This window comes from Pteropus alecto, unplaced genomic scaffold (genome assembly GCF_000325575.1).
Source record: "Pteropus alecto unplaced genomic scaffold, ASM32557v1 scaffold94, whole genome shotgun sequence".
Classification (NCBI taxonomy): domain Eukaryota; kingdom Metazoa; phylum Chordata; class Mammalia; order Chiroptera; family Pteropodidae; genus Pteropus; species Pteropus alecto.
In genome coordinates this window covers 3,753,506-3,779,056 of record NW_006437736.1, presented here as the reverse complement: position 1 = coordinate 3,779,056, position 25,551 = coordinate 3,753,506, and the positions used below count along the sequence as shown (strand labels likewise).

The 25,551-nt window shown below is 37.1% G+C and overlaps 2 protein-coding genes and 1 pseudogene across 3 annotated transcripts in view; 2 read left to right on the top strand and 1 right to left on the bottom strand.

The window, feature by feature from the left end:
- TMEM263 (transmembrane protein 263) overlaps positions 1 to 13,420 on the top strand; it is a 14,991-nt gene extending 1,571 nt beyond the window's left edge. The window contains exons 2-3 of one of the 2 annotated variants that reach the window (XM_006914514.3): positions 8,294 to 8,360; positions 10,514 to 13,420. In XM_006914514.3, the coding sequence (XP_006914576.1) occupies positions 8,297 to 8,360; positions 10,514 to 10,800 (351 nt within the window). In that variant the 5' untranslated portion in view covers positions 8,294 to 8,296 and the 3' untranslated portion in view covers positions 10,801 to 13,420. Of the gene's footprint in view, positions 1 to 8,290; positions 8,361 to 10,513 lie in introns of both variants that reach the window. The other variant, XM_006914515.3, reaches the window with a different exon arrangement.
- LOC112481925 lies at positions 6,755 to 6,872 on the top strand (annotated as a pseudogene).
- Positions 13,421 to 15,736: 2,316 nt separating the features above from the next.
- The window catches only part of MTERF2 (mitochondrial transcription termination factor 2), a 10,110-nt gene continuing 295 nt past the window's right edge, over positions 15,737 to 25,551 (bottom strand). Inside the window, exon 2 of the mRNA XM_006914513.3 lies at positions 15,737 to 19,622. Coding sequence (XP_006914575.1) covers positions 18,406 to 19,563 — 1,158 coding nt within the window. The 5' untranslated portion in view covers positions 19,564 to 19,622 and the 3' untranslated portion in view covers positions 15,737 to 18,405. The remainder of the gene's footprint in view (positions 19,623 to 25,551) is intronic.

Sequence of the window (25,551 nt, the reverse complement as noted above, 5' to 3'; positions counted from 1 at the left end):
TTCTCCAGGGAAATCTTTACCTTTGTTTCAGTCATTGAGTATTGTCTGTTTTGGTACTTCCTGAAAATATCTCACTGGATTATATATAAACACCTTAAGAGTAGAGCCTTTACATGCTTGCTTGGGCTGAAACCTCAGTGCCTAATACAGTGTCTGACACATAGTGGGGACACAAATATCTGTTGAGCTAATGAGGTAATAATTTAGACTGGTGTACTGGTTATCTGGTTTAATAGTGTACTGTAATTCTGTTTAATGTTTCATTTAAGGGCAACACTTAAAAATTGCCATTTTGATTCTGTTAGTTGTTACTTGTCACTAGGTGTCACAGGTTTTACTGGCAGATTATTTTTTCTTTCCTGCCAAGATTCAATGCAGGAAAAGTAGTCTATTTGCTGTTGATTTAATGGGCAAGGGCCATCTTTAAAAGCAGCCTGTTGAGGATAGTTGGTTAACTAGAGAAGCCTAAAAACAGTAAGCTGGTGTTTTACTATACACTGTTTGTTGGTATATGTATGTTAAAACTCTGTATAAATGTATTTTTGAAATTCCTTGTAGTTATTTGGCAAAGAACTCACTCTTACACTGGAGTGAGGATTTGGCAAAGTTCCTACATAAAGAATATGTAGGAGTATTTAGCTAATTCATTTATAGTCTTTTTCTTATAGGGAAATTAGCACTTAGTTTAATAACAGGTTTTCGAAGCAGCTTTGAAGGTAAATTGTGGTGCACTGTACTTATAGTAGGCTTTATACAACTTGTTAGTGCTATTTAACTTCCTTTGGTACACAGAAGGGTGTTTAGCCATAGACAAATTTGTGTACTATTTTCAGATTTCCATTAATAATGAAAACTTTATATGTATGTAAAGTGTTACAGATATCCACAAAAAACATTGATTTATCTGTTTTCCTTATAAAAAAAGCTTCCTAAGAGACATATTTTTTTTACTTATTTCTATTATTGGAGAAAATTTCCTGTAAGGAATGGTGTTATTAGTCCTTGCTCAACATATTTGCCAGCTGCTATTTCTATGGTACTATTATACTGGACAAGAATCATTTCTTGCTGGCCTAACATGCTTAGTTACTGCTGATGAAATGCAGTCTCTAGCAAACAAGTCTTCCACATTTCAGTTTCTTTAAAAAAGCACACATTTATAATCAGTTTTAGTTGGTATAATTCGTTCACATGTCAAGACCAGATGGTAAAACTGAGTTATCCATAGAATAAGTTAAATTATTTGTTCTGATCTCAAGGCTGTTTTCTGTCTTTGCCTTCCTTAGGAAAGTACACTTTTTAATAGGAACTTTTATGTATCATGAGTTCCTAGAGAGAAGATATTTTTTTGGTTTTTGAATGAAACTAAAGTGATAAGTGTATCCAAACTGGATTGTAAATTCTGGTTTAGAGTAGTCCTGTGTGTCCTTAATCACACTGAAATCTTTAGTGCCTCACAGGGTGCCTGGCACACAGTAGAGACCCAAATGTATGTTGAAGTAATGACTCAGTGAGGTTAAGGCAGATAGTTTACATAGAATTTAATAATTTTGTGTAAGGATAACATTTAAAAGTAGTCATATTGACACTTTTACTGTCAGCTGTTATTTGTTTCCACATGTGTACTTTTAAATTTTACTCATAGATTATCTTAGCGACAAGGTGATAATACCCAGAATGAGGTAATATCACCAAAAGTTTGACACATATATATGAGTGGAGAGGTTAGGAATGGTTTATGTGAGAAAGAAGTACAGATGGCCTTATAGATAGTTAAGGATTTTAGTAAAAATCCTTTATGGTAACTTGGTGTCTTATGATCAAATTGGGAGTTCAGAAAAAATACATATATATTCCAAATATTCATGGCTTTTACACAATTTTTATTACCCTAAGAGTTCTAGAGCAATTTTCATACTACATACTTGCTGTTAATACCAGTAATGTACAAGAAACTCAAACAAAAAAAAAATGCATACAAAACAATGTGGCCTCTTAGGGCTTTCAGAGCCTCTAATAGCAAGTTCCTCTGGTCTAGGTGGCCAAGCTTCTGGCCTGGCAGGACTGCAGATTTTGTTTTACTGCCAGCAATATTAAATGTAACTCTGGATATTTCCATATAATAGTATCTAGATTCCTATATTTCAAACTCTTCTACCAAAACTACTCCTAAGTTAAAAGCAGAGTAAATTCATGGGGGAGGTAGGAATATAGTTGTGCTGGGAAGAGAGCTGGTAAATTTGAGAGTATACCCTGAATAAGCTCCAAGCAAGAATGAAATTTCTTGAAAGTCTAGTAATCTTAAAAAATTTCCAAGCACTTTTAACTTTTTAATTAGTGTATATTTAAAAACAAAATAGCATTTTAAATTATTGTGTAGTAAAATGCATGCATCATTGTGTCTCCTGTGGTTCTCGAAGCCCCGGCATACTCTTTATTGCCTACTCTTAAATAAGTACATTTGAAAAGCATGATTCTAGCTTAAAGTTTTTTTTAACCAGAATTTGAGCCATATATAAGTATGTAACTTTTCTTGTGATGCTTAAAATTAATGTGTATACAAATGCTATTTTTTATCTCATTTATTCCACTGTGTGTCAGCTTACAGCAAAAAACATACTAACAAAATGGCAAGAATATAAATAAAATATTTAAATTGCAGATCAGGGAAAACAGCAATAAGAATGGAGGTCTCGAGGACATGTGAAGTTTGGGGGTAGGGGGAATAGGGCACAACTGTGCAGGTCACAGGAACTTCCCTAGTGGAGGAGCAGTTTTAGCTGTAAGCTTCCTAGAAGCCAAAGGGAAAGGGAGACATCACATCTTTGTATCTTTTAAATAGGAAAGTACACAGATCTCAGAGACGAAAACATGCTAAATATTTTTGGGGAAACAGGGCTTTCTGAATACCTCTAAAGAAATTTCTTCTGTAGAGCTCCATGTCAAAGTTATCGTGTGATGTAGTGTTGGTAATTCCTTAACAGTGTGGTACAGTTAATGTAGTGCTTGCATAAGGCTGTTTGTCAGGGTTTCCTTCTCAAGGATGTAACTGTGAGTAAAACTTAGTGATGTCATTTTCTTCAAGTCAGCATTTTATGATTCAAGTACATGGTTTCTTAGATGACCAACTTGATTCGAGGATGCAAACCTAGAATAACTAGGCAGATGAACTGCATAATCTTTTAAAATATCCTTTATGTCTATCACTGATTTCCAAGACTTAAAAATGTGTATTTTTCTTTAATTATAAAAGCAATACCTGTTTATAGTAGAAAATTCAGATATAGATGTTAAATATGTATTTCTCTCTACATACAGAAATTCTGTGTGTGTGTGTGTGTGTGTGTGTGTGTGTGTGTGTAATTTTTTTCTCAACCCGCTTCTTGACAGACTTGTTAGCACTTTGGTGTACTTCCTTCCAGTCTTTTTTATGTGCATTTTTTAAAAAGTTGGATCATAGCAATATATGCCTTTTATATTCTATAAATATAACATTAGCATTTCCCAATAGTATTTGATTTTCATAAATTATTTTAATATCTGCATTGTGTGTGTCTTGAGGAAGCTTAAAAATTCACCTCTTACCTTCCATGAGGCTGTATGCATTTGACTGTTCATTTTTAGGTATCTTTTGTCTGTTTTTGTTGGCTTTCACTTAACCTCTTCAATATGAGCAATCCAATTATCAGTCTGCTTCTCTTAATCACTCTTTTCGTTGATCATATTACCTTCTCCCCAACAGCTTCAGCTATCACTTCAAACCACTTTCAGATCCTCAACTCTAATTCAGACTTCATGCTGAGTTTCAGGCCCCTTAAATCCAGTTGCCCAGTAAACATCTGTGGATGTCCTGAAGGCATCCTAAATACAGCTGTTCAAAAACAAGTTTTTTCATTGTACCTATAGTCAGCAATAATGTACACTTGTTTGTTAGAAGGTAGATCTCATGTTACGTTTTTACCACAATAAAATTAATTTGTTAAAGTTCTTCGTCTTCTGTCAGAAGTAAATGGTTTCTCCCCTTTTGTCCCTTGTCTTCATCATCATCTCTGTTTAGTTGCTCATACCAGGAGTTTTACATCGTATATTGTCATTTTATCTCACTTTAATACCCAAGGTATGTTCTACTTCACACAAAAAAATTAAGTATTTGAGTGTCTACCATGCATTAGGCATTGATTATGGCTCTAGGGCTTGAACAATGAACAAAACCAAGCCTTGTTTTCATGGAGCTTACATTCTAACTGAGAGAGACACAAAGTAAAGAGATACATATGTTAAATGACAAGAGCAGTTAAGAAAATAGATCAGGGTTAGGTGAAAATGATAGGGAGAGGAGTAGGAGGATGCTTATCTATTCTAAGATGATCAAGGAAGACCTCTATTAAGGAGACATTTGTACAAAGACCTGAAGGAAGTAAAGAAGCAAACAATGTACATATTTTGGGGCAGAGCCTTTTAGGAGAAGGTGAGCAAGGAAGCTAAAGTGGAATGAACAAGAGGCAGAACAGTAGGAGATGCCATTCTGGTATCAGAGCATTAGATGTCAGGCCTCAAAGGCAAAGGTATGGACTCTAGATTTTATTCTGAGAAAATAGGAAGCATTGGGAGGGGTGTAAGCAAAGTGTGGCATGGCTAGACTAAAAGGTCTAGCCTCCAACTGTGTTAGTTTAGAAGCCAGTTAAGAGATTTTGTAGTCCAAGTTAAGAGATTGTGATGGCTTAACTGAGAGTGGTAGCAGTAGAGGTGATAAGAGGTAGTAGTAGTCTGGATTTATTTAGGCAACAATATACCGATGTCGCATGAGAACGTAAAAAAAAATGGAAATCAAGGGTGACTCCTAGGTTTTTGGCCCAAACCTTTATTTAGATGGGAAAAACTGGGGAGAGTTCAGACTGTTACTCCATCTCACTGGATTACTAAAGTAGCCACTTACTGTATTTAATCTCTGTCCTGCTATCTTTTTTTGCTTCAGTTTAGCTTCTTAAAGCACAGGTCTGACAATGGCTCCTCATTGCCTACCTACAGAAGGGTAATGTCAATTCATATTATTTAGATGAATTTGCATATCTCTTTTATGCTATTGTATAAAGCAGCTCTAATCTTTTAAGTGGTGGGTTTTTTTAATTACAAGATAGATATTTGTGGAATATTAATATTTTTTTAAAAAAAGATCTATATTAGGAAAAAGTAAGACTCTTAGTAGGGATTTGTGAGATATATACAGAAAGGCAGTTTTGAAATGTATTCAGTTGCTACCACACTTGTTCTTAAACTGCAGCTAAAATATGTAAGATGTATATAATTTTCCCATGTTTCTTACAGGGTATGGTAGCACCTACTGATTACTGATCATCAGCCAGGTGATCTCCTGGATTTGTATGTGTAGGGTATATAGATGCTGGGATTACAGTGATGAACAAGCTAGACAAAGTGTCTCCTAGGACTTGAGAGTCTAGTGGGGAAGAAAGTAGCTTTAAAATAGTTATTCCTTAGGAAGGGACACACACATTCTACCAGAAATTTCTGCATGTTTGGTTTTGAATTTGTTCAATAGTATTCTCATCTTAGAATTAGGGCTAAAAGATCTTTAATTTCTATATTATATTTCCTGAACAGCAAGGGTCTGAAGAAGTTATTTGTTCTCAGCCATACAGGTAATGGTCAAGTTGAGATTCAGACTCAGGCTCTCTGATTCCAGAATCTTACCATGATGACAAATTAAGGAAATATAAATAAGAATGGAAATAAATTTAACATACTGGTTTAAGGGAGTTTTAAAATTAAGGCAAGTTAGTCAAGAACTCCTCCCAGTAATGCAGCAGCTGATTTTTTCCCCCGCCAGAGATTATATGTCTTTACTATTACTTTTTAAATCTTAAATGTTTATGGGAATGATGTGCTAAATTCACAAACCAGTCCAGCATACAATTAGGTGCTCTTGATAAGTGGCCTGATCAGAGTTTTCACTAGAGCAACTAAAAGATATTTAAGCACTTGACATGAGCTGCTGGATTCTGTGGGGTACAGTGAAATCTCATCTTATACAAATTTAGGTTTTAAAGGCACTGCAAATTGAATTGCATGAAGTTAAAATTACCTTTGAAAAATCCTACATCTCACAACTACAGCCTCTTCCACCACCACCATTTCTTGCCTTGATCCTTGAAATATAAAAGGAAAAGGAAATATAAAAGGAAATCTAATCTGGTGCTTTAAAAGCAGTAGGAATCATTAAGGAAAGAGAAACTTCCCTGACCTTCCTTTGACCACTTAAAATTAACCACTTTTTTCTGAAACATGCTATAATATGTATGAACCTTGAAAACATTATGCTAAGTCTCCTGACAGGTCTTTCCGCCTCTTCTTGCTCTCCTATTATTCTCCCCACAACAGTGAGAATGATCTTTTAAAAGTATAAATCATAACTTACCACCCCTCCGTTAAGTGCCTTCCACTGGCTCTCCATCTCACTCAGTTAAAAGCTAACCACCCCCAGGGCCTGTTTAGGGCCTGTGCAGTCCAGACCTCACTCTTTGACCTCCTCTCCTACCGTGCTTTGATGCAGCCCTTGCCATACTTTTCTGGCTGTTCCTTCTTGCTGGTCCTGGTAAACTCCTACCTCAGGACCTTTGCTCTCGATATTTTTTCTGCCTTTAGGGCTCTTCACTCAAATATCGTATATTCTGACCTCCTTTCGTGTGTCACCACAATAAGGTCTTAACAGACTACGCTATTCAAATTATCACATCCTGTCTACAGCATGCCACCCTGAACATGCTCGATCTAGTCTGATCTTGGAAGCAAAGCAGGGTTGGGCCTGGTCAGTACTTGTTTGGGAGACCACCTAGGAATACCAGGTGCTGTAGGCGTTAAAAATATAAATAAAATAAAATATCACATCCTTTCCCCCTCCATCCCTTTTTCTCCGTGGCATTGAATACCATCTGACATACAGTATATTCTTTGTATATTATTTATTGTCTTCCGCCCTAGGCACTATGGGATATTCATGATGGCAGAGATTTTTTGGTCTGTATTGATCACTGCTATATCATCTCATTCACCTAAAACATTACCTGGCCCATAGTAGGTGCTCAATCAATATTTGTTAATTAATCAATGTATTGAAGTACATTGTTAGTTTTCACAATAGTCTCCCGCCCACCCCCCACCCCAGCTTAATTGAGATATAATTGTCATATAGCATTGTATAAGAATAAGGTGTACAATGTACTGGTTTGATACACATATACACCCCTCATAATTAACCTTTTTTTGTTGTTATGGTGAAAACATTTTGATCTCTTTTAGCAACTTTCAAGTATACAACAGAGTATTGTTGACTATAGTCACCATGTGGTACATTAGATCTCCAGAACTTACTCATAACTGGAAGTCTGTATCCTTTGACCAACATCTCTCCATTTCTCCCATTCCCCAACCCTCAGCCCCTAGCAACCACCAATCTATACTTTGTTTCTATATGTTCAGCTTTTTTAGGTTCCACATGTGAGATCATACAGTATTTGCCTTTCTTTGACTCATTTCACTTAGCATAATGCCCACAAGTTTCATCCGTGTTGTCACAAATGGCAGGATTTCACAATATCCTTTTAATTTATGCACAGATACAATAATTTAGGCTCCTTGGTTTTATGACTAGAAAATACTTAATTGACTGTTGGGACCACAACCCTTGTTTTCTGGCTAAGAACACATTTAAAACCAGTCTTGACTTGTTTTAATCTTTACTTAGTCAAGTGACTACAGAAACAAATATTTTAAAATAGTAAAGGAAATTGGGAAAAGTTTTTCTTCATCCCAACATAGTTTTATTTCTTTGGTTCCTACTTGTACTAGAGGTTATCATAGTATATATATTTTTTCATAGAAGATTTTGAATTCTTTCGCTTCTTATTTATAAGAGCTCTAAAAACAACAGTAAAAATGTAATCAAAATCCATCTCAGTGATTCAGATTGATGGTGTCATCTATGTATAAAAAGGATGTCATTTTTTAAAGAAATCTTTTCACATTGAACACATCTTTTTAGTCATAGTATAAGTCTGTTGTGAAATAAATTACAGTTAAGTCAATATTCTGTCCACTAGTGTAATTGAAAGTATTTCTTAAATACCACAAAGGAGAGAGACAAGATGAAATAGGCTTGTGGTGAGTGTTTTAAACTGTCGATCTGAATAAACTTGATTTCAAGTCTTAATTGAGCATGTGATAAGATTTAGTCTTGTGTTGAGATTAAAGTATAATGTGTATGTCTGTTTTTTAGCAGATCATGAACCAAGCAGATAAAAATCAGCAAGAAATCCCATCTTACCTTAGTGATGAACCACCAGAAGGTAAGTATGCATCTGTAACACTAAGAATGGGAAAAAAAATCCTAGTGAATTAAAGGTCTGATTGTTTTTATTAAATTTAAAGTAACATAACTTGTTTACTTTGTCAGTAAATATGTTCCAGACGTAATTGAAGATGAAAACCTTTTTAGCATCTAAAAAGAAAACAGATATTGGTGAATGGGGACATGATGTAACTGTTTTATTATATAAGATCTAATTTTACTCTATTTTAAAACTTTTTCACAAGTAAGAATATCCTTTCATTTGTAAAGAAAGAGTGGGAGTGGGGTGTAGAGGAAGATGGACTATGTTTAGTTTTGATGTTGTATAAAAAAACTCGAGGCATTTGATATTTGTTGTTAAACTCCTATTATTTCATTATATTATAATTGGTAGCTCTCTTCCTGTATTACACATGGTCTTATGGTCCACTTAATTCAGATTCTCTTTTAGTTTGAAAATTGTGATATCGTGAATCATTTTATTCTTACCCTTACTTAAGAAATCCTTGGAAACACTTAACAGCTAAATGTCCTGACTATATACAGAAGATGCCTATAGGCATTTTTTATTTATGATTTTGGTGTAAATCATTACACTTAATTCAAATAGTGATGTCCTTGGACAACTGCATGTTTGTACAGGACAATCATAATAGGTAAGAAAGAGAATCAAATTGGAGAATAAGGGATGAAGTGGCTGAGAGACCAGACTGGAGTAGCAGAGAGACTAGGATACCTCTGAGAAGAGGCTAGGGGTGAACTTCAAGTGCTACATATTGTATTTTCTTTCCAGTTGTTACCCACTGTCTGAAACTTTCTTCTTATATTTCCTGTGTTGGTAGACAAACCTGAAATTGTTAGGAAAATAAACACAATGAAAAGTTCATACTTAAGCCTAAAAAAAGAATGAAAGTGACCAAGCTGATTAGTCTCAGTTTGATGGAGGAATAGCCCAGAAAATTATTAGCTCACCTGTTTTTTTTGCTTTATGTTTTAGGACTAGAACCCTAGAGTTTTGAAAAATTAGGGTTCAAAGAGAAAGTTAATAAGGGCTTTGTGAGAAAGTCATCAGGAACGAGATAAAGGCTGTCCGGAAGCATGACTGTCGAAGAAGAGAATGAGCCTCAGGAATGGTTGTGTATGGCAACCTGCTACACAAAAGTAGTGTGCAGAATAGATAATTTATACAGGGGTAATTTAAGGGCACACTGTAATTAAAGATATGAATAGCATTAATATTTATCTGATTTGACCAAGAAAAATTGTCCTCATTAAATGCACGTGCACTAAATTTGGCATAGCATGATAATTCTACCTGAGGTGTTCAGCATGAAGTAATTATGTTTTATCCTCGAATCAGGATTTTCCCCCTTAGTGTTAGTTCCTGACCTTGATTACAAAAGAATTACAAATTATGTAATCCTTTCCATCATGATTTTATAAATAATGTAGTAGTTCCTTTTATCTGCAGAGGATACATTCAAAACCCCTAGTGGATGCCTGAAACCTTGGATAGTCCTGAACCCTACATATACTGTTTTTTCCTATATATATACCTATGATAAAACTCAATTTATAAATTAGGCACAGTAAGAGATTAACAAGAATAACTAATACTAAATGCAACAATTATAACAGTATACTATAATAGAAATTATGTGAATGTGGTTCCTTTCAAAATATATTGTACTGTTTATCCAATGGGGGTATGTTGGACATTGGGATGCCTCATCCCCTGGGCCCCATGGAGGGGGACAGCGCAAGATTTCATTATGCTACTCTGAAAGGCACACAATTTAAAGCTTATGAATTGTTTATTTCTGGAATTTTCCATTTAATACAGACTGGTTGACTGTGGGTAACAAACTACTTAAGTGAAACTACAGATAAGGGGGGAATAACTATATTTAAATGCTTATGATACTGTCATTTATTTCAGCTCTTTTAAAATTTATATTAACTATGCTTATTACTCAAATAATTTCAGTTAAAAAATTGGTTTTTATAAATTTAGCCATTGCCGAATATGAAAAATTTATATTTATGTGGTTAACCTTGTCAGAACAGCCTCCTGATTGTTAGGAAGTAATGATTTGTGCTATTCTCATAAAAACTTACATTTAACTGTCTCATGGTATTTTCTCTCATTAGGTTCAATGAAAGATCACCCACAGCAACAACCCGGCATGTTGTCCCGTGTGACCGGGGGTATCTTCAGTGTTACTAAAGGAGCTGTTGGTGCCACCATTGGTGGTGTGGCTTGGATTGGTGGAAAAAGTCTGGAGGTGACCAAAACAGCTGTTACAACTGTGCCTTCAGTGGGAATAGGGCTGGTGAAAGGGGGCATGTCTGCTGTGGCTGGAGGTGTCACAGCTGTTGGGTCTGCTGTTGTAAACAAAGTGCCATTAACAGGAAAGAAGAAAGATAAATCTGACTAAAATATGGAGATACACTTGCTCTCCACAGCATTATGATGCCAGTGGCATTGAATTGCTAAATTATGGACTACAATACTAAGTCAACTGTTTTTGGACGTTTATCTTCTAAGCTGCTGTGTTGAAAGTATTGATGACTGGCTTTCGTCTAAAAAGAGACCAATACTAGCACAGTGTGTGAAGGTTTCTCATACTTAAATTCCAGCTTTTTATCTGGTAAAATGTTACACTTATTCAGTTGTAACTGAAGATATGATATATTTGAATATTTACTATAAGTCTTTTAGTTTAACTAAAAATGTGAAAGTTGAATTTAGTGGATGATCTTTACAGTTCCATATGTATAATGTGCCAGGTAACTCGTCTGCCCCTTCAGAAGGGAACCTTGAACTACATAAACTGTAATTTTGATGTGCCTAATAGTTTCAGATGTCTTAGTTTTTTTATAACCATAGTTGATTAGGCCAAGAGGCATTCTTTTCTTATTTAAGCTGGTAAAAGTAGCAGGACTTAGAGAAGTTTAAAAGATAAGTGGTTTTATGATAGAGTGTTAACCATCTTTTGTTAGATATGCATTATGTTAATTTAATCATCGATGCCTTACAATAGAAAACATCTTTCCTAATACACTATATATGTGCAGTTCTTAAAATTATATATGGATTCTCTTAAAAGTTGTTTGTGAAATTAGTTTTCCCCCTTAAAAATCTCAGGAGTCATTGGGTAAAGGCATTTCTTGCTCTCAGCAGATAAGATAGTGCTCGTTAATTTGTTAACTGTCAGTAGTTATAACAAAATTGTATGCTTCAACCTGGGTTCATGCTCCATTGTCAAGACACCTCACAGTGCCTAAAGAACATTTCTTTGCCGATCAGAAGCTATGTTGGAAGAGTTTCAGATTAAGGAAGAACAAAGGAATAATTTAAAGTTCTTAAGAATTACCTAGAACATCCAATATATAAAAAGAATTCTTCAGACCTATTTTATCTCTAAGATGGCTTAAATAATTAGCAGTGCCCTTTTAAAAAACACAGTAGAAGCAACCACAAATATGTGGGGGCTGACTTTTAAACTGAATGAAATAGATTAGTTTTGAATGTAAAAAATATATATGTGCTTTCAATCGTCTATAGGCTTTTAAAATGTTATCTTACCATCCTTTAAAGCAACTGTAGAGTTTGTACCATTCTCCAAGTCAACTTCAGGCAGGAAATTGAAATTACTGATAATGGGTGATATGTCATGTCTTACTAACCTATCTCATCATCATGTCTCATTCATTCTCAGAGACTATAACTTAGGCTGGATCTCATCTTTGTTTTTGTTTCATATTCAGTTTCATAAAAATTTGAAAAGTGGCATATATATATTTGGCATTACTCATAACTGAAGGTTATAATCCAAGCCTGAAAAATCTTAGTTTTCTTTATACTCAAATCTGGATGTTTGCCTCCATTCTGCAGACGTTTTTCCCTCACAAGGGAAGGGAGGAAAGGTGTGATGCTCAGGAGTAAGTCAAGTAGCATCCCTGACAACTTAGACTAGACTACTCCAGCTCCCAAGGCTTAAACACATTTGTAAATGAGTTAGAGTTTTACATTAATAATGTAGATTAACAAGTGAATAAGAACATAACTCTTAAAAGCTTTCATAAATACCAGCACAGATTTTAAGCAGATCAACAGGTTCTTGAACCTTTCTGCAGTATACAAAACTGAAAAGTCATTAGGGAGTTCAGTTCATCAGAAACCTAAAGGCTGTTTATTTCATGCTGTGTGATTTAAGGTATATTTGTTGGTATATCTGGTCAAATATAATTAGCAAAGGGTTTTTTTTTTAATCAAAATTAACAGATAAACACAAATTATGATCTAAATAATGGTATTGGAGAACTTGTTTCCTGCTATTTGAAAGAAATTATTGCTTCATTGCTAGTTTATATTTTTAATTTATCTTCTATAGTCATAGGCTCTGCTGTGCTTCGTACTTGAATTTCTAAATATAGACTTTATTTACTGTATGCCTGCATATTTATTTTCAACTTTACTTATCTTTAACATTGCTTGAGGAAAATGGTTGTAATTAATTTCTGCTACAGAAAAGCCAACTGGTACATTTTATCTTGTTTGTTTTAAATTCTAAACTATAACTTTGTTCAGGAGAAGCTTTTGCAATGATAGCAGAGAACTGTATAACTTAACTTATAGAGGTTCTTGTTGAAATGAACTTGCCATTTGATGATATGTAGAGCTGTACACTTGAGTCTTTTCCAGTTTATTTTTGTAGATTAGCAGTTTGATCTGTTAAACAGTAGTAGTTCACTTCAAAAAGCAAGGTTGTTGTACACACCTGGAGGCGTCTGTTATTCAGCTTATCTTTTGAGTGGGTATTTGGCACAATGAGGATAAACTTGTGTGACCCACGTGATGACTGCTCTAATAATGTTGACATTATGAATCCTGCACTTAGTGAAATGTCAGATGAAAATAACTGATGACTGAATTTTTTTTTTGTATTAAAGGAATGGGAAAAGAATACATGAATCTGTTAATAAAGCACTATGATCTGCAAAAGATGAAATGTTTCATAAAGATCTAAGGAAATAAAGGAAATTTTAAAACAGGGTAGTCTTAAAATTTTTACATAGCAGTTCAGAAAATACTATAGCCAGTTTTTAAATTTTTAGATGTAAATGCAGAAACAAAATACTGAATATGAATTTTGACACTAACACCATAATGAAATACAAATACACTTTAAACAACTCTGATAAAAAATGCAGATTTCTAGGTTTTACCCTAACTTGCTGATCTACAATACAGCAGAGTTTTCACAACTGCTGCAGGTGATTCCTGTGCACTTGAACACTTGGGAACTGATGAACGAGTTATAAAATAGGGAGCACGTCCTTCTGTGCTAAGTAACTGGAACCATCTTACACCTCTCATTGGACAGAAATGACTCAAAGGAATGGGCACCAGTGGAGGAAGGTAGAAAATTGATATTTACTGGCATCTACATACCCATACCCATACATTATCTGATTTAATCAATATGAGGAAAGTACCTTTATTCTCTTTACAAATACGGAACAGGCTAACTTTCAGTGTTAGTTGAATTTCCCGTATCACTTCTGAATTAGTGTAAGTCACAACTTTTCCAGCTTATGTTCATAAGCAGAAATGGGGCTACTTGATAACTAGTCCTTCATTCTGCTGTTGGCGTTCAGTGCTGTCTGTGTGCTTGATTTACCAGGCCGTCTAACCAGTGTGAGCCCATTGGAGTCTTCCAGGTGATCGTGTTTACTTTGGCAGCTAATTACATTTTGCTACGGAAATGAATTTAGTGTAATTATACACATTATTTAAAGGAAATGATTTTGTTAGAGCCCTTTTTTCACACAGGAAATAAAATTTGACTCAAGTTGACTCAAGAATATCTCCTGCTACGTTGTCAATTTTGAATATTTTAAATTTTATTCATAGACGTGAATAAGAATGCAAAAAATAGAAAAACGCAGAGAAGTTCAAAGGCTTACCAAAGAAAACATGGAATAGGATTTGATCTAAGGGAAAATAAAGTCAATATACTGCATGTTTGACCATGAATGTGGGTTTTTAAAAATCTTTTCAAGTTAGAGTAAGTTACAAGTGTTTCTAAAACCGTAACTGCCTCTAGGTTTTCTGCCTGCACACCTAAATTTCGCTGCTGTACTGATGAGGCTCTTTTTTAAATTAATGGCCACAAAGCACACATGGTCATTCAACTCTGCTGAACTTTCTTTTACACACACACACACACACCCTCCCTCTTGTATGTTCACTTTCCTATTACTCGAAACTATTTCCTATCTCCTCTTTCCAGCCCTCCTATTGTTCTCCCCTCCTCCCATACTGTCCTCCTCTAACCAGTGACTCTCCTGCCTCTCAACCAGCCATCCTCTCAGTCTGCCTGCCTCTGTTCCCTCTCTCCAAGGACCAGGACTAGTACCTCCGCTCTTACCAAAGTCAGCCCACCTTCAGTTCCTCAAGGATGCTGATACTGCAGTTTTCCATCTCTCATCCGTCTCTCTCTCTCTTCTGGGTCATATCCATCAGCATATAAACATGTTCTAGTATTTGCTCTCCTTAAAGAAAATTAATCTCACAGTCTATTTTTCTGCTTCCCTTCGCAGCAAAGTGTCTTGAAAAACTTTAAGGTTCGGCCCCTTCCTCATCTTGTGTTCTCTCAACCCACTCCGGCTGCCTTCTTACCTTTCTCATTCCACCCGAATCACTCTTGATAGGGCCAACTAACGATTTCCTTTTTGCCGAATCCATTGGTCACTTGTTTTGGTTGACCCCTCCGTGGCATGTCCTCTTTTCCTGTCCTCTTTTTCTGCCTCTGGTCAACCCCTTCTGTGCTAAGTAACTGGAACCATCTTACACCTCTCATTGGACAGAAATGACTCAAAGGAATGGGCACCAGTGGAGGAAGGTAGAAAATTGATATTTACTGGCATCTACATACCCATACCCATACATTATCTGATTTAATCAATATGAGGAAAGTACCTTTATTCTCTTTACAAATACGGAACAGGCTAACTTTCAGTGTTAGTTTCCCTTCCCATATCACTTCTGAATTAGTGTAAGTCACAACTTTTCCAGCTTATGTTCATAAGCAGAAATGGGGCTACTTGATAACTAGTCCTTCGCTGTTGTGTTGGCGTTCAGTGCTGTCTGTGTGCTTGATTTACCAGGCCGTCTAACCAGTGTGAGCCCATTGGAGTCTTCCAGGTGATCGTGTTTACTTTGGCAGCTAATTACATTTTGCTACGGAAATGAATTTAGTGTAATTATACACATTATTTAAAGGAAATGATTTTGTTAGAGCCCTTTTTTCACACAGGAAATAAAATTTGACTCAAGTTGACTCAAGAATATCTCCTGCTACGTTGTCAATTTTGAATATTTTAAATTTTATTCATAGACGTGAATAAGAATGCAAAAAATAGAAAAACGCAGAGAAGTTCAAAGGCTTACCAAAGAAAACATGGAATAGGATTTGATCTAAGGGAAAATAAAGTCAATATACTGCATGTTTGACCATGAATGTGGGTTTTTAAAAATCTTTTCAAGTTAGAGTAAGTTACAAGTGTTTCTAAAACCGTAACTGCCTCTAGGTTTTCTGCCTGCACACCTAAATTTCGCTGCTGTACTGATGAGGCTCTTTTTTAAATTAATGGCCACAAAGCACACATGGTCATTCAACTCTGCTGAACTTTCTTTTACACACACACACACACACACACCCTCCCTCTTGTATGTTCACTTTCCTATTACTCGAAACTATTTCCTATCTCCTCTTTCCAGCCCTCCTATTGTTCTCCCCTCCTCCCATACTGTCCTCCTCTAACCAGTGACTCTCCTGCCTCTCAACCAGCCATCCTCTCAGTCTGCCTGCCTCTGTTCCCTCTCTCCAAGGACCAGGACTAGTACCTCCGCTCTTACCAAAGTCAGCCCACCTTCAGTTCCTCAAGGATGCTGATACTGCAGTTTTCCATCTCTCATCCGTCTCTCTCTCTCTTCTGGGTCATATCCATCAGCATATAAACATGTTCTAGTATTTGCTCTCCTTAAAGAAAACTAATCTCACAGTCTATTTTTCTGCTTCCCTTCGCAGCAAAGTTTCTTGAAAAACTTTAAGGTTCTGCCCCTTCCTCATCTTGTGTTCTCTCAACCCACTCCGGCTGCCTTCTTACCTTTCTCATTCCACCCGAATCACTCTTGATAGGGCCAACTAACGATTTCCTTTTTGCCGAATCCATTGGTCACTTGTTTTGGTTGACCCCTCCGTGGCATGTCCTCTTTTCCTGTCCTCTTTTTCTGCCTCTGGTCAACCCTTTCCAGGTTTGGCCAGTCACTGTTACAAATCTAGACTTTGTTTCTGTGCCAGCTCATCTAGAGTCATAGTTTTAAATAACCACAGATAAGCAGATATGCAGATGACCTCTACTCCTGACTTCTTACAACTCCAACTTCACCATTTGTCTATTTGACATCTAAAAGGTGACCATATAATCTATTCCAAGCTGAGAGACACTTGAGCGTGCGAGCACCGCTGATGATTTCAGAACAAGCACAAACTAACATTTCTGCACGGGTTTTCCATCACACTTAGGATGAGACCCTGCTCCTCAGATGGACCTGTGATGGTCATCTTTCATTTTGTACCACTCTCCGTGACACTCAGTCTTGCCCCGACCATACTGGCTGCCATTCTTTTCCTTGAAAAGACATTCCCACGTGACTGGGTAAGTGAATTACCCTCACTGTGCTCAAGTCCCCTCATCAGTCAAACAGTAAACAACAGTACCAAATTCTTACGGTTGCAAAGCACAATGTGCTCAGCTGGTGCTTAGTAGGTGCTGCAGAGAGATTTCTTTCACTCTCCTAAGGAACTGAATAGATATGGATAGGGAGGGTTACTTGGCTTTGCTGAATTGAAGACATGGCCTGCATTTTTCATCATTTTTTCCTTATGGCCATGTACGCATAGTGCACAGATATTTGAGTGTCAGGCAACTGGTTGTGTATTTGTTACAAAGTTCAAACTCCACAGCTGAAAGCAAGCCAGTCTTTATCTGGATAATGTTTATCTTGGAACAAGATTTAGAAATAGAAATGTGAAATGCTACTAAAATCAATAATGATCCTCACACATTATCTCTTCTATAGGCAAACAGATTTTCAGGAAGTTTTAAACTGCCTCATTTACTTCAAATGCATATAAAATAAATCATTTCAAATTTAAGGAATTTTAGAGAAGTTTTAATTAAAATCCCTAAATTTGCTGGTACTCACTCTTTTGGAAGGTCAGGTAGAGGTGAGTTTTCTTATGCCAACTCATAAGCAATCCTTTTTCTACTCACAAGGTTTGAAAAGAAGTCAGACCATGGTCAATCTGGGCTCTGTCACTTGGCAGCTAAGTGGACTTTCTAAGCTTGTTTCTTCATCTGAAAATTAGGGAAAGTAATGAATACACATAAAAGTGTTTCATGAGATATAAAATGGTCAATTTTAAATATAAGTAAGCTCTAATGGTTCTTTTTGGATTAGTAATACTTGGTTCTCAAAGATATTCACTTATTCCAACCGGGAAATAAAATCAGCTTTCTCTGAAAAATGTATTAGAAGTCTGCAGATGTTTCACTTAAAACTAAGTTACAGAACTCAGACCTCAGTAGAGTGATGCTACAGAGCTGGTGGTGGTGAAGAAGTCTGGATCTGCATCCCAGATGAAATGTGCTATGTGAAAAAAAAAAGTATCCAGACTGAATTAAGGGACTGTACTTGTCAGTTTCTTAGAAATGATTTCAATTATGACATAGCACACTGGTGTGCCATTTAATAGTATGAGAGTTTTTTTTAAAAAAAGGCTTAAGGTCAAAATTCCAATTTTATTTAAAAAATGGCAATTTATATTTTAAAACAGAGCAAACGAGTCCAATAATTTAGAGGTAATTTACACACAATTCAGAAGCTAAGCAGGTTCTTAAAATGACTGGTACCTGTAAACTGCCTGAATCACTGTTTCACTCTACACCGCCAGAAAGAAGCAACTTCCTTACTCTTCAACATTTAATGGTGCCACAGGGTTAAATAATGGCCTTCCTTTTTTGGCCTGAATTTTACCAAAGTTAGCCTCAAACTCTTTTTTCGTTCCATGTAGATTTGCTAGATGTCCATCTTTTATTCTGTAGCCTAAGGAATTCAGTTTCCTTATTCTGTACTGTACTATCTGCGGTGTTAATTCAAGAACCGTTGGCGTCTCTCTTATCTGAGCTATGGAAATTCCTTCTTTCAGTAATCCCTGGATTCTCTCTTCCAAAATGGGAACAGAATAATATAAAAGGGCAGGGCATTTCAAAACTAGTTGCTTTAGGTCATGATCTGTGCATTTAAAAGCATTTTTAGAGAAGGAAATACTGTTCTGTATACTTCTTGGGCAAAGTTGAAAAAGAAACCCTTTGAGTTTGGACAGAAGTTGGAGAATTTCAAAGTTTGTGAAACCCTGCTCCTGGAGAAATTCTAGTGTTTCCTTTATAGCTGCAGAAGAATTTAACAAAATAAATGGGTTTTGGCTTAATAATTTTAGTAGCCAAACTTTCATGTTGGCTTCAGAGCCACCTAAATTTAGATAATTCTCTTGGAGAATCCTTATCATTTCCTTATTCTTCTCAACAGGATTATGAAAAATACTAGATGCAGTTGTCAAAAATCTGCTGATGATCACATTTCTGAGTCCCAACTCTTGAAAGAACTGAATGTTCAGCTTCTGGTTCTCCTGGTGTTTAACAGTAAAGAAAGAGTCTGGAAACTGTTCTATTAACTTGACTAACTCTTCCTCGCTTTTGCAGACTGACTGCCAGAGTTCTCTTTGGGTGTGAACAGCGGCTGGGGTGCAGACAACTGCTTCTGGGCAGCGTTCCAAAATACTGGCTACAGCCGTCTCATCGGCACCTAGTTGTTGTAAAATACTTGCAATTTCTTCCACATAGGTTTCATCCTCCAAAAGTACCCATTCTTTTAATCTGCGAATTTTTCTGATGTCCACTGAAAATTTATAGAGTTTTTCCACTGTTGTTTTGTTTTCTTTTTTTGACTGGTTATCGGTTGTGTAGGTGAAGCATGGTAAAATAGGTCTGTGTTTGGGAGCCGACAGCACCTTTCTCAAAGAACACAGCTTGCAAGGCTGGGATCTCATCAGCAGCTTCCACAACATGCCTGCAATCCACTGGCTTACTCCCCACCGTCCTGGGACTCAGAATGTATTCATGGTGCCTGTAAGAAAGAAAATACACGTTTTAACATAAGGAGTGCTGACTTCTAGAACACAAACACAAATTTAGCTGTAACTGAGCATGGAAAAGAGACATTTAAATTAGGAAAACTACTCACATGGAATATTACATATATCCTCTTAATTTTTAAAGGAATTATACCTCTTTATAAATACATTGTCTATTTGAGCTTTGCAACAACCTTGTGAAGTAGTTATTTTTATTTTACAGATCAGTAATAAGCCCACAAAAAGTTCAATGATTCACAGACCTTGGATATTATTTTGATACAAATTCCTCCTCCTACAACTTTGATATGTTTCTCTTTAGGTCTACATTACATACATAGTGTTTTTTTTGTTAACAGTTTACATTTTTTAAGGTTTTACATTCTCAAGGTGATGGTTAGCTGAAGTAAAAACTTACCAAGAAAGAGGGAGTAGGGTCATCTCTAATTTTATATTTTAGAGCAAACATTTTTGCTGAATAACTATTACCGGAAGTCTGTCAGTTAATTTATTTAAAATAAGTCTGAGCCAGGTAAAATGAGAAATGCCATGTGACTGCCCCAGTGGAGCCGATGGGGGATCATGTTGGCTGTGGAATGGGGACTGACTTTGAGAACAGTCTACCAGCTGTCCCCACTCGACAGCTTTACTTTAGGCACCTAGAGATGGTTATACTGTGCCGAATGCATTGCAGCCTTTGGCACTATTACGTCTCTAGTAATGAAAACATGCCCAGTTTGTTCTAACTTTCAGTGCCTGAGAGTTAAGTGTTTCTTTGGTCCTACCACAAAAGTGCGTAGTGCTGAGGTATTTATCTAACTCCTTCAGCAGCCTTCCCTTATAATTTGTAGGTATGAAGTTAAATCGAAAAAAGCGATTTCCGATCCCTGCCCTTAATAATGCTCTTGCCATGTTTGCCAAGGACTCTTCGCCTTTCAAGCCTGTCTTAACTCATCCAAAGAAATGCTTATTTTTAAAGAAAAAAAATAACAGGTAACGATGTTCTCATTTTGGTTTACTATTTGTGACAGCTCATTGTTAGTGCCTGCGATGTCCAAAATGTCCAAAATAATTGTAGGCATAGCTTCTGTTTTACTTCTCGTGGTTCAACCAGAGTTTCCTTCAGGTGATTCCTTAATAGCCAAGATGTAAATATGAAAGTATTTTTTTTAAGTTTCTAAGAAGACCATGGATTTTCACAGAAAGAAGGAGGTACAATGAGGAAGGGCAGAGGCGGATCTAGGCTGGAGCCCCACGCGACCACTGTTTAAGGGGGCCCACAAGCTCGGGCCGCTCATCTGTACCACACGCTGGAAGGAGTGTGGGCTCTGCAGCCAAACTGTCCACACGCAGTCCTGGCTCTAATTTATGGGATCATCTTGGGAAAGTTGATTGGCCTCAAGATTAAACAAGTAAACAAACGTGATGAAAACAGTGCCTCATCATACATGTTCAATACACATTAGTTATAATCACAATAGTACTATCTGTAAAATGGAGAGCACGGCAGGTAAACTTTACAGGAATATTGCAAGGGTTAAAAATGCATGTCAGGTACTTCACACAGAGCCTCCATTTATTTCTGTTACTAGGAAAGACCTGTAGCTAAAATTCTTATAGTAATATGACTTTAAATTATATTTTAGACAGAAGTAAATTTTTTACAAAGAATTACTAAAAATCGCATTTTAAGTGCTTTGGCTATCCAAAATAACTACTTATAAAAGCAATACATTCTCACCACAGAGAATTTGCCAAATTCTGAGAAGTATAGGAACTGAAAAAAAGTTTTCATAATCCTACCACCTACAGAAAACTTCATATTTTGATATATAAGTCCAGTTTCATTCCATGTTTATTATACTTTTAAAATATATAAAGTTGCCTTATATGTGAGCGAGGTTCTAAACTCAGCCAATAAAGTGAAAATTACAAAAACTCAGAATTTTCCTTGAAAATTTCTTAAGCAGGCCCCACACTGGACACCAACAGGAGGAACACACGCCAGTGTTGGCTAAGCGCCAGATGAAGGAGCTGGCTTGCTGTGAGGGTCACCTTACAAAAATTGACAGATCATCAAATATTCAACACTTAACACAGGCATGAGGCTCCTGCCCCAGTGAACCTAAGGGAAATGCGGACTGACTCCCATTTCCTGCTTACTACGGAGTGAAGTTATCATGTGCTCAGGTGAGCTGTCTGAACAATAAAAGCTGTTGATTATGTCTTGCTCTATCTCATTCTCTCTGGGATGAACAAACGGTTGACTGCAAAAGTGAAAAGCACAAGGGTTGTGACTCCTCTGTAATCAACACCCAACGTATATACAATTTATTCTTTTATTTTATCCACTTGTACCTATCTTTGGCATCGAACACGCTCTAAATATTTTAAATGAGTGCATGATATATGGGATTACTATAATTCTGTAATTTGTTCTCTAGCATTTGGGCTCTCTGTAATTCTTTGGTATATGCTGAATATCTGTCCACATTTCCTATTTTTTCCTTTAGGATGAATTCCTAGAAGTAGAATTACTATAGAGGAGATGTGTGAACATTTGAAAAGCTAAGTTGTTGATTTACTATCCAGAAAAACTATTTCAATTGACATTCTCACAAGCAGTATTAGTGAGTCATCAGTTTTAATTTTAATATGTGAAAAATGAATATAACACTAACTTAACTTCAGTTTAATAGTGAGGCTAACCATTTCTTAAATTATTTTGACCATCTTCATTTCCTTTTGTGAATTATTACTGCCTTTTGCCTTTTTAAATGGCAATCTTTCTGCTTTTCTTGTATACAAACTCTTAAATATTTTAAGGATAATCTTATTTTTGTAAATATTTTCTCCAGTTTTAGCATACCAAACTGGTTACTTTTTTTTTTAGTGGCAAGATATATGTAACATAAAATTTACCATTTTAAGTGTACATTAACTAAATTCAAAATACTGCACAACTGCTACCACTATTTCTAGAACTTTTGCATCATCCCAAACACCAACTCTGTACCCATTAAACAATAATTCCCTACTCTTTTCTCCTCTCAGCCCCTTATAACTTCTATTTTCTTCTCTATGAATTTGCCTACTCTTAATACTTCATGTAAGTGCAGTCATACAATATTTGTCCTTTATTTCTGGCTTAGAATGTCTTTAAGGTTCATATATATATAGTATGTGTCAGAACAAAGTGGTTAATTTAAGTGGGCAAAGGGTCAGGGAAGTTTTCCTTCATGATTCCTACTGCTCTTAAGCATCAGATGATTAGATAAATATTCATCAATATTTCCTTATATATTTTTGCTTGAATTTTAAAAGCTCTTTCAATTCATTTGGAATTTGACTGCGAGCTAAGAATCTGAACAGATTTTATCAAAGTTTGGCTATCTCCAAACACTATTTCTGAACAATCCTTCCATTCCCCATGATTTGTGATGCCTCCTTTGTTATACAGTAAATGTAGCTTCTGTTTCTAGCTAGTTTCCATTCTTATTCCCCTACTACTTTGTAATTCCCTGAATGAGCCAAGTGGCTACTTTCTGGCCTTGCTGCATACTTGGCTCCAACCTAAAACAATACCTGGTCAATTCACTCTTGCACATCCCCTACCAACTATGTCAAATCTTCTCAACTCGGATCTCCAGCTTCCCCCGAACCCCATTCCCTCCTTCACTCTTAACCAATACCCTTGCCACTCCTACAAAGAAAGGAGAGCAACTCGTCACACCAAACATAAACCTCCTGCTATAGCCTCTTCCCTGCACTTAACACCTTTCATTATCCTGGTAATCTCTAGAAAGGCGCGCTGATCTCAACCCCAGCCCCTCTGGCCTGGGATCCGCAGAGCCCTTCTTTCTCATGTATCCGCTCCTTCATCTGTATCCTCCTCTCTGAGGCTCCCACCCTCACCTCAGTGGTTCTTCCTCTCACTGCCACTCCAGCTAAAACCCTATTTTTCTCTTCCCCTCAGTTAATTCTTGTGAATTCTCCTTTTTCTCCATTTTCTCTCCTCCTACTTATATGGCTTCCAATAAAAACAACTCCCATATGATTAGAGCCAATGAGTAGCTTTAGTTCCTATCGCTTGACCTCTGCGGTATCGGCGCAGTTGACCACTTTCTCCGTGAAATCTCCCTCACTTGACCTGCAGGATTTCCCATTCTCCCAGTTCTCCTCCTTCCTTTCTACATATCGGACCTTCCTTTATCTGTCTCCTTTGGAGGCTCATCTTCAAGGCTCGGTTCTAGACTCTCTCCTCTGATCCTGTCCTTGTCCAGGGCTTCACTTAATCCACTTGGGTACTTCTCCAGCTGCTTCTCAAAATGTGATCCTGTCACCTCCCTACAATAAGCTTTTCAATGGCACTTTGGGATAAAGACTTAAAACAAAATAAAAATACCTTGCCATGGCCTACAAGGGTTCTTTGTCTGGGCTCTGTTGCCACCCAAATTCCCGTCCCCCTCTCCCTGCACGAGCCACCACCTGCTTCCTTTCAGTCCCTGGTGCTCCACTTGTTCCCACCACAGGGTCTTTGAAGACTGAGGACTGTTCTCCAGGCTCAAAGTGCCCCTAACTCCGAGGTTAAGTGTCACTTTCCTGGGGAAACTTCCATGACCTCCATGAATAGATGGAGCCTCCTGTTCCCATTATAGGCTCTCGTGGAATCATGGACCGCTCCTCTGTGCCACCTGTCATAGCTGCAGCTGTTCATGTGTTTTTTGTCTCACCCTCCATGAGGGCACAGACTGGTCACCACTGTGTTCTATGAATTGCTTCTCTAACCTTCACCTGGCTGACATCGGTGACGCTAGGAGGCATTCCTAGGCAAGTGACTTTAGTATGTGCTCCTCCATGGCACCTTGCTCTTGACCCTACTGTAGCACTATACTCCCTTAAGTTTGTTATTTATTCAACCAGTATTTTGGCTTTTTTTTTTTTTTAAAACACTCACGCAATGGCATTATGCTAACACTAGCTCTTCTGCTAAAATGTTTCTTCATATCCTTGGATTACAGACCCATCTGATGAGAGCCATAGACTCTCATTCAAAAAAAAAAAAAGACTCATATCCACAGTTTGCAAAAGATTGTGGCAGGATTCATGGGTGCCCTGCAGCCCAACTGTGAACAATCTGTACTAGATTGAAGGCACCAGGAGGGCAGGGTCTGAGTGCTCTTCTACTTTACCCCCTGCACCCAGCAAAGAACTTGGTCCACAGAGGAACAAAAATCCGTGCCTGTCAATTGGAACTGACAAACCAAGTTCATGAAGCACCTTAATGTAGTGGCTAAAACTGTGAGCTGCCTGGACTTAGTTCCTGGTCATTAGTTGTGTTTGAGCATCAGGAAAATGGGAACACTACATCCTGGGTGATGTGAAGATTAAATTAGTTGATATCATAAATCACACAATATTCAGAAAACTCAGTAAATCATCACAACAACACATTTCAAAGATGAGAACACAGCTGCAGGTAAAGGTTTCTCGGCTAATAAAGGGCAGGCCTTGTATTCAAACCCAACGGCTTGGCTCCAGAGTCCAGATATAATGCTTTTGGTAAATGTTTGTTAAAACACCATGTAGGCTATTTTAAGAAACTTCATGTTTTTTAGACATTTTTCAGGAGTGAAATCCATTTCTGTAATATGCATAACATATAAACACCAGCAACTTCGATTAAATTCTACTTTTATAACGTGTACGATCTACCGACAGTTTCAAATAACCCCAATGTTTATAAGCCAGGAAAAACGAAGACCCAAGTAAAAAGATCTCGGAGCGCACGAAACCCACACATCCATCCTGTGGCGCCTGAGCTGCTCCAGAAAGACCCGGGACCTGCGGCGCCCCGGCGGAGCTGAGCGGCGGGCCGGGAGGGCGGTTTCGCGGTGGGCGGCCCTAGACCCCTGCCTCTCG